This window comes from Meleagris gallopavo, chromosome 8, assembly GCF_000146605.3.
Source record: "Meleagris gallopavo isolate NT-WF06-2002-E0010 breed Aviagen turkey brand Nicholas breeding stock chromosome 8, Turkey_5.1, whole genome shotgun sequence".
In the NCBI taxonomy this organism is placed as follows: Eukaryota; Metazoa; Chordata; class Aves; order Galliformes; family Phasianidae; genus Meleagris; species Meleagris gallopavo.
In genome coordinates this window covers 9,604,542-9,614,705 of record NC_015018.2, presented here as the reverse complement: position 1 = coordinate 9,614,705, position 10,164 = coordinate 9,604,542, and the positions used below count along the sequence as shown (strand labels likewise).

Here is a 10,164-nt window from a genome sequence, read left to right as displayed (position 1 = left end):
TTAATGCAAAAATAACTAGGGAAAAATGCAGAGAATTCCAGCACAGAACCATGGAGCAGTATGCCCTGAATGACTTTACTGATCTTATGTATTATTTTGCAAATCCCTGCCCTCCAAAGATTGTAATTTTCAGCAGTCTTCCCTGCTTGCTATCACATGCAGCCTCCCTTGCCCTCTTAGCTGCAACACTTATCAGATTGCTTTTTTCTTTGGTACTGTGGAAACCCTGGATCTCAGTACGCTTCTTTCACTGAGAGTATAATCCAACTACCACAGTAACACTCAAGTTTCTCACTGTCCAAATCAGTCTGCTAAATAAATGACTGTGCAGTGGCCTCTTTCCTTGCAGTTGGCAGTGTAAAAGGATCATTCAAGTACTCTTTTATCAATCTCTTTCATGTTCTTTGCTCTGTAAGTGCTAACAGCAGAGACTATCTTCAGTGAAATAGATTTTCTCTATTTAACTTATTTTTAAATAACATTTGTGTGTTGAAAGCATTTAGTCTCAGGCTTCAGGGAATAATAGCTCAGAGTCATTTCATTGTGCTGAAGAAATGATATTTTATTCAGAAGTGACTGATAGTGCTGAATTCTGGTGAAGTGATTTCATCAACTATTGTTTGCTCTTACAATTCCTAAAACATCTTGTATTGCTATACCTCTTATCTTGTTGTCCTCCATGTAGACAAAACATGTAAAGGAATTCACACAAACTAGATTCATTGTATGTTGAGGAATCTGATGAGTGTTCAATTGAACAATTTGTATATTTAAGCCAGTTGCTCTTTCTCTTACCTACAAGCTGTTATTTTCATTCATTGATCATTCTGAAGTTTCTTCCAGCCTCCTTGATTCGCAAATCACATTACTTTAGCTTCTCTGGATTACACAGGGATTAACTAATACATTTGGTACCTAACTACATGGAATTATACCTACTGAACTCCCTGAAAAGAGGTTGTGGAGAGGTGGGGGTCAGCCTCTTGTCCCAGGTAAGTAGCAACAGGATAAGAGGGAATAGCCTCAAGGTGAGCCAGGGGAGGTTCAGGTTAGATATCAGAAAAAATTTATTTTCCTCGAGAGTGGTCAGGCACTGGAATGGTATGCCAGCGAAGGTAGTTGAGTCATCATCGTGGGAAGTGTTCAAGAAATCTTTAGATGTTGTACTAAGGGACATGGTTTAGTGGTGAAGTATTGGTGGTAGGTAGACAGTGGAACTAGATGATCTTGGAGTCTTTTCCAAACTTGGTGATTGTATGATTCTATAGTCTTTGATTGGGATTTCATAGAATCATAGAATCTTTTGAGTTGGAAGGAGCCCTTAAAGGTTACCTAGTGCAACTCCCCTTCATCCCCTTCAGTGAACTGGAATTGTGTTGCAGCTAGATCAGGTTGCTCAGAGCCTGGTCGAACCTGATCTTGAATGTTCTCCAAGGAGGGAACTTTGACCACCTCTGGCAACTTGCACCAGTGCCTCACTACCCTTATCTTTAAAAAAAAAAAAAAAAAAAAAAAGCTGGAGATTTTCCGATCTGTGGTTTCAGTGTAAGACCATAACTTTTTGATTTAAGGGTGTGGCTAAAAGCTCTAAGCAATCTGATAAGAAGGACTGTCTTAGCAACTCTATTGTATTCTATTTCAAATTCTCCTTCCCCTTCATCCCCTTCTTCCCTCTCATAACAGCGTATAATCTCTAAGGACTTTATATGATAGCTCATCATAGGAAAGCCTTATGTTGCTGCTGTTGGAAAAGCTTTTCTCCAACTAATTTCCAATTTCACTGCTGCAAAGCTGCCAGAATACTTTGGTGAATGATGGATGGATATTCGATCAAAAACTTTTGTACGGGGACTTAGAAAAATTGCTCCTTAAGGAAAAGCAGACGAACCTTCAGTATGTGTCTTGTTATCAGTTTGATGGTATAAATATTACTCTATTTTTGATTATATTTGCGTAATCAGTGAATAAGACAATATCTGATCAAAATAAATAGAAGAATTTTTTTATTTCCTTATGATTTCCCCGAATAGTTTAAAGCTGAAGTACAACCTGAAGGAAAGGACCACTGGCCTGTATGACTTCTTTATGAAGCATTTGTTGCATTTCAAATAAGAAGTATGTGTGGGTTTTGATTTTGCATTGGAAATAGTAAGCAATCATTTTAATTGCTTTGCAACAGACCAGCTGTGATACATTCATTTTCCATGACTGTATCTAAGATGTGTATTAGGAAAATACTGGATATTTTATGACCACCTTGGAATCAGACTGAAATTTTTCTACTATTTCAATGTAAAAAACATGTGAAGAACTGATACAATGAGATGCTGACCCTGTGTATCAGAAACAATAAAAACTCAAAACTACATAGTTTTCCCTCTCTCCTGCAGCTTGCTCACATTCCCCTTTTGAGAGGATTTATGATCTCGTGCTCATATCAGAAACCAGAGATCCATCTCTGTCCTTGGAAGTACCTCGACTGCTCTTCTGTCTTCAGGTGTCTCACTGAAGACGGAATTTCAGTGAGTTGATACTAAGGTGCAATCTGATGCATCTTCCACCAACAACATTATTTCTGAGAAAATAGGATTAATTATGATTTTTACAATACTTTTTATTATTTAGGGGTTATAGATTCTATTTTTTTTTCCTTAGGCTGTGTTATCCATGCGCATCTAGAATTGAATTTGGTTTTTGGTATTAAGAACTAGTTATAACTGAATGATATAATGGAATTATGCAGAGAGGGCTTTAAGTTCAGGATTTTTCTTGTGAACTGGTTGAGAAAGGGTAACTCGCACAGTGAGGGGAGCCCCCTGTACTCCATCTGATATCGACAGAGATTGAGATGATTCATTTCTTCCAACGCACTTTGCATCTCACACTGTTAGATCAATAGGGAGCTGTGTATTACAACTGGAGAAAGGAAAAAATGCATATTGAAGATACTGAAGAGGGTATCTATAGCAAGAGAGAATTTCACATTAAAGATTCCTTATTTGCTCAATTACATGTGATTTTTTTTTGTGCCCTTGTCAATTAAAGCAATTATTGTTATTTTGTTAATGTAGTACCCTGTTTTCACAGAAACTAGCTTCCTTGAGTAGGGTGTCTGTAGAAAAAGTGCACTAGATTTTATTAATAGCAGTATGTAGGGAATCTTATCAAGTAAAGATAGTGTTTTCACTTAAAATAAGTTTTTTTTTTCTTGTGCATGTTGCCTGTATTAAGAAAAAGAGGTAATAAATATTGTAAATGAATTTCCTTTTGGTTGCTTTTGATATTCAATAAAAATATACTCTGAAGTGCTTTGTGAGAAGGTCTGGAATCTTCTGGCTTTTCAAAAGAATTTTTGTTCTTTAAAATGTCAAATTCGAGTTCTTTGCTGTCTTTTCACAGGATTCCTTGAGTAACTCTAAAATGTTAATTGAAGAGATTTCTCAGTCAGTGTTAATTAGATGCTGCTGTTGCTGAATTCTTGAAAGATTTAAAAATTAAATTTAAAAAATAAGTAAAAAAAAAAAAATAAGTGTTTGTATTTTAAATAGTCCCATTGTTTCGAAGAGGTTACTTGCAACAAAAACATTACTCATTCCTGGCAAGGGATATGAGACCTTTGTGAAATATTGTTTAAAAGTGCGAGACATGCTTGAAAATAAGAATTGTAAACTCTTTAAATCCAGCTGGTTTCGTTCTGTATTTGAATATGACATAACATTGTCCATTGAGATCTATAGCTTTGGAGCAGCTCATAGTTTTGTCTAGCTTGTCACTATGTGTTTCAACAAGGGATCTTGTTTTTTACTTGAAAATTGTAGTTGGAAACTTGCATGATAATTTTTTTTTTCCTACTATACTGCAAGACTGCAAGAAAGTAACGGTAGTGAAGGTTTTATCTTTCTAAAATGAAACAAGACAGCAGTGGGGAGGGGAGAGGAACAACAACAGAGTAATTGTTAATATGGGAAGGCAGATGCATTTGGGTACAAAGAGGTTTGATAGGAAGACAGCTGAAACTTGATTTCTGCGTTCTGGTTGTAGTAAATTCAATGTACCCTAAGAAACAGCAGTGTAAAGGGCCTTATGCCTTAAGTGTAAAAGTGTGGGAAGACTGGCTATTTACAGTTCAAATGTCACCGCTGGCATTGGCAGTGCAGGGAGCAAGGGTAAGGAAAGAGTCTCGAAGAGCAGCCCAGTGGCAAGTGCATTTATGAGACAGAAGACTGCTGCTGGGAGTGGCGTTCATATTACTTGGTTCCTGTTGCTTGTTCATGTAGTGGAGGTGTCAGGAATAGATGCAATCCTGAAAGATCTGCCCGCAGACCTCCTTTTGATAGTAATTGTAAAGAAGAGGTTATTCAATCACTGATTTGACCCTTCTGTGCTGTGTTAGATTGTTCCCATTGTGGGAATGTTTCTGTAGTCCTGTTGTCCTTCTGATGTGGCTGCCCAATGCTTGGCTTCTCTAAGGACTGGTTCACAGCCAAGCACTCACTCCTGCTTCTTCTCAGATCTCTTAACTCTGCAATTGGCATTCAGGTAACAGGTACTTTGTCTTACTCCAGCAAAGAATGTCAGTAGTGATATTAGTTTTGTTTACATGCTGATTGCTGAAGCTCTGCCACTAATTTTGCCAAGCACAAGCCCACTAATCAAGGGGATGAACCTTTTTGCCCTTCTCTTTAGTTCATATGCTTTTAATATAAATGAAGACTGCAATAGGATTTACTTGGATCCTTCTTTACAAAGGTTATGTGTGTGTTTGTTTTAAGACAGACACTTGAAATATTCTTTGTTGTATTTCAGAAAAGTATTTGAACCAACAGCATTTCATGAGATGAATACGGAAGCAAATATTATCTATGGATTATTTATGGACTTGCACAAACCCATTGATGTAACTTTCCATTGTAATGACAACATTATTCATACAATGTACATTCAAACATACAGTGAAGCGTGAAACTATTTTTCTAGATACTTTTTCATTACTGTTATGCTTTTCTGTAGATTTCAGTGACCTTTGAATTCAAAAGGTGAAACATCTATAAGCACTATATACCCTAATATCTACTGTGTGTCCAGGGCCCCATCCGGCCTGACCTACAATACCTCCAGGAATGGGGCATCCCCAGCTTCTCTTGGCAACCTGTTTCGGTACATCACCATCTACGTACTAAAGAATTTCTTTGTAATATCTAACTGAAATCTCCCCTCTTTTAGTTTAAAGCCATTCCCGCTTGTTCTGTTACAATCAGACCATGTAAGTAGTCAATCTCCTTCCTGTTTAAAAGTGTCTTTAAGCACTGGAAGGCCACAATGAGTTATCTTCTCTAGGCTGGACAGGCCAGCTCCTTTGATGTCTCTTTATAGAAGAGGTGTTCCAGCTCTGTGAGCGTTGTTTGCAAGTGTATGAAAAAATCAGTCCTGTATTGTTGGCAATACTTAGCGTTTATCTTCAGGCTATGCAGTGTTAATTAAAATGTTTATTTTCATTTATGGAAGTGTTAATAATGTGATTCTGTGCTTGTAAAGCGTGTATTGAGTTAAAAATGCATTGAAATAAGAGCTGTATATTGCTTGTAATATCTACACAAGGGAGTCATATAGTCATTATGACGTATATTTTACAAAATAAAACTGTAGCTGCATACAGGAAAACTGAGATAAAGGAATTAGTTCATTTGCATGATTTTTGTAACCTAGAATCTAGAATTTCCATAGCCCTTTCCTCTATTCAGTCACCTTTAGAGGAATGAGCTACTTCAGAAAAAACTTGTTTATTTTTAAATAAACAGTCGTCAGAAGAACACTGGCAAGCAGATGCAGAATATTTCCAGTACAGTCATTTTAGCTGTATTACTGGAGAGTGGTACATAGTGTGGACATTTTCATTTTCAACATGCCTTTGTTTGTAACACAGACTTCTAAAATAGTAAATCTGATGATTGAAAAAAGCCCAAAATGTGGTCAGCATGTATAGAACTTGAATGTCTGCTGTCATGTAGGTATCTGAAAGTCTGTTGATCTTAGTGGGCTTAACTGAAAGGAGTAATTCCATCTTCAAAGGCACTTAGGGCTGATAGGGATATTTTACAGAAGCTGGGCAATGCTATGCAAGGCCTCTGACCTCTAAGTGTACTCTCTCAGCAGACTTTGTAGTCAGATGTCCCTCTCACAGGCTGTATGCAATTCTGAAATATTTAAATCTGTAAAAGAATGATTCACCTGAACAGGAATGTGTTTTGAAGCTTCATATTTCTTTAAGGAAGAAAAACTGTATCAAGCTATGAAGTTAACCACATTGTTGATCTGTCCATATTTCATGTTTGGAAACTGTTGTACAGTATATTTAGGTTTTGTTGGTTGTTATGTACTTTCCTATTAGCTGCCTCAGTGATTTAGATTTGCTTAGAGCCAATTGTATCATCAGTTACCTCCACTGAAGTTGAAGATTACTAGGGGAACTTGTAAAATATCACAGTATTTTTGCATGGATTATGTCATTGTTGGTAAAAAGGCTACAAATAAAAAACTTTCAAAGAATGTGCCCATGCAGAGCTGTAACTTTTATCATGTGAAAAATGCATAGGTAGACATTGAGCTGACTTATGTCCACAGTACTTTTATTGGGCCTGTTTTCCTAGCTTGTTAGAAAGGATTGATTTTGTTAACAAAGCTGACAGTAGCTTGCAAATCTTATTACAAGAATCTTATTTACCTTAGTTCCTAGACAAGTGCTGATTTGACAAACAGTCATCACGTTTCTATAATAATCTCTCTTTCCAAAATATATATTTGATTGTCTACCTGTGAAGATTATATGCGATTTTAGAAACTGAAGATGATAGGAAAACATCAAAGCATTAATAAAGAATCTTGAAATAATTTTTAAAAGTTGTAGTTACCTTTGCTGATAGAAAATGCACCAATCATTTAAAGGCATTTGTGATGTTACACATTTAATTTAAAAGCTCCTGGTTGTCTCTAGTCTGTTTTAATGCTAAGCATGTTGCTCTGTTCGCTGATTTAACAAACAAACAAACAAAAATTTAGCAAGCAGTATATGCTAGCAAGGAAAAAAGACTACTTAAGACAACTAGTATGTTAGTATCATATAGAAAAAATGCTGGGCAGTAGAACGAAATGCTTGCTGTGCTTTCCCAATAGCTAACAGTGATATAAGTGCTTTGCTTGTAGACAGAAATAAAAAGTTAAGATTGCTTGGAAGGTATATAGCTGATTCCCTAAAGATCTCTGAAATATTTCAGTAGTTCTATTCTATTGATACTGAGAATGAATGTGCTGATAAATGGAAAGATTGCCCCTTTTCATTGGCAGTGTTTGCCTTTGCATTGCAATGTCGTGGAAGTTTTGAAACTCACCCATTCTGGTCTGTGGGAGTAAAATAATGATTATAGATTAAAGCATTATGAAACAGCCTGTGGACATCTGACTTTATGAATTGCTTGTAGAGTGGAAAAGGTGATTTTTCGCAATATGGTGATAATGGAATGGCATCAATAATAATTATATTAATGTTATTTCATTAGTAATCCTGACCTATAAATTACTGTATGACAGCAATTCAGAAGATAAAGTTGCTTAGTTTCTTTCCTACGTGCAGTTAGTAAAACTTGTTTTGACTCATTGGATTTTGTTCAGCGTCACAAATCAGCTTTCTGTGGAATTTCAGAAATCAGGGATACTTGCATTGAAATTAGGGAAAAAATAATCCGTAAGCATATCATATATGATTTACCAAATGCTCTAATGATCTGAGAGCACAAAGAATTGCTGAATAAATACTATTTTATTTTCTGTCATGCTTATTACAGACTGACAGGAAAGAAAGAAGTGATGCTTTGAATACTGCAATAGACAGTATGTGCAAGAAGACAAGAGATCTTCGCAGACAGGTAAATCTCCTGGGGAACTGGTAGAAAAAGTAGACTTAAGGACTTGCCTAAACTGCAGTTTTCAGATTTTATGACACTACATTTTGTAAATAAACCTTTCTTCTGTGTTAGAGAAATACTGAAGATAATTACAGCATATATGTGCAGATCTACAAAACTGTGCAAAAAACCCTACCACGTTTAGATGTTGGCAGAGTATATGTATGTAGACATGTGCACATGTCTAGTGTGTGTGTATATATACATTTTCTAGAAGCATATATTGGTAATGTGCTTTTTAGTTTTATTCTAAAAGTACTTGAATTATCATTCGCTTGATTTTTCTATTGTTGGAATACATACCTTGAAGGGACCACGGAGTCTATGCTTAGTCCTTCCTTTCTGTAGGAGATTAAGCAACAGAGAAGGGTACTGTGAATAATTGGTCCAGAGTCAAACCTCATGTTTTGCATCCCATTATCCTAAGACTAAAGTAAAGCAGGGATCAAAATCTGCAGCTTTGGTGTATCACGGAAGATGAGCAATGGACAATCAGTTCTGTATACATCGTTGCAGCTGCAAAAAGCATCTTTGAGAAAATTGTTTATAGTGCTGAAAGTATAGGAAGTTCCATCTTAGAAAGGAGAGTTGAAAAGCTTGTAGTACTTTCAGCCAAGCAGTCCCAGCCATCCATGTGAAAATTTATGGCCACACAGAATGTGAACACACATGGCTTTTATCCTATCTGGCACTGGCTGTTTGTCAATTCTCTGGTGGAAGAAAATCTGTCCCAACTTTGTATACAGTCTTACAACCCAACTCTTATGTTTTATAATGGTAAATAAATCTTTTCTGTCTCCCATGTTCATTCAGGAGAAACCTTGAAAAATAAGACAACTGTATTATGGTATTTGCAGCTAACTAGCTATCCCATTTCCTTTCACATTTCATCAAAATTGCATTCAGTTCAGACACCCTTGCGATGAAGGCTTTCATCATGAGCTCTGTTAACTCTTCCATTGTATTATACTGTCTCTTCCATAAGTAAAATAAGCTCCGTCTTTTCATTGACTCAAGAAATATCTCTGTTGCAGCATTTAAAACTTATTTTAAAAAATTTTTTGTCTAGAAGCCTTTGTAAAATGATTGGATTGAATGCAGTCATGCTCAGCTCAGTTGATAGTTTAGAACTAGTATCGACAACCAGAGTAGCTCTGTGGCAGAGTAACTGTGTGGCCTAAGTAAATTTTTCTAGAAGGTATGTATAAAGAAATACTTGCTGTACTCCCTCCAAGTTAGACAACATCCTCCTCCTGATTGCGTCTCTTTCACTTACAAGTAGGAGATGTACTGTGCTGTGATTAAAATTCCTTCCCTGATAGCACCTGCCAGAGCTGCGGTTGCTATTGTTCTTTGTTTACTTATCTTGCTATATTTCTATTTAATTCTTAGCATTTTGCTCTGCAGGTGGTCAGTGCCAAAAACAGATATATGGGGTAGTGGAAAAAAAGATTGTTAGGATTAGACTGAAGAGAAATTAATACTGCTTCAGGCAGTTCCTTTTCCTTACCTTGTTTAACATTGCATTTCTTCATTCTTTAATAGAACACAGGCCAAATTTGAAAATCTCAGCTTCAGGTGTTTCTTAGCATAGTTAAAATAAGAACGTATTTCAAACTTGTTTGTATTCAGCGAAGACACAGCACTATCATTTTTAGAAAAAGATATTTCGTTTTCTGAACAGCAGGATACAGGATTTCTTGAAACAAAATAATACTGATAATTTATATGTGAAAGATTAATTAATCCAACCACACCAGTAAAAAGCAACAGAAAATAATTATTTGATGAGAGAGAAAATTAGGCTTCTATTTTAAAACTGAATGCCTCAAATTCACCATGAATGTGACTGAGGTCAGAAGTCCTAAAATAATGTAGTGAGGCTGCAAAATTACTGTAGCCTGGATTATATCCCCGAACCCTAACATTTCTCTTGGAGATGATGAATTATTAGCCCTTGATAAGGTTCCACAGTGTTTTGTTGTTGATGCTATGAATGAAAATCAGTATTTTAGACCGTGATTCCTCAAGGTCACATTTATGTACTTATTTTTAGTGCACGTGATATACATTGATGGGAGCGTATCAGTTTTCTTCAGTTGGACACAAATTTTAAAAGATAATTTGACAGGAGGTTCAGTGTATTTTGATCCTGGTATCGTCTTCATTTTTAAAATATCAGAATTATTATGGATGGGGCTGTTCT

The 10,164-nt window shown here is 36.1% G+C and overlaps 1 protein-coding gene across 2 annotated transcripts in view; it reads left to right on the top strand.

Annotated features, from left to right (window-relative positions):
- Nucleotides 1–10,164, top strand: part of CTNNA3 (catenin alpha 3) — a 289,557-nt gene that overhangs the window by 274,480 nt on the left and 4,913 nt on the right. For both annotated transcript variants that reach the window (XM_031554365.1, XM_019617498.1), the window contains one exon: nt 7,839–7,919. In XM_031554365.1, the coding sequence (XP_031410225.1) occupies nt 7,839–7,919 (81 nt within the window). The remainder of the gene's footprint in view (nt 1–7,838; nt 7,920–10,164) is intronic.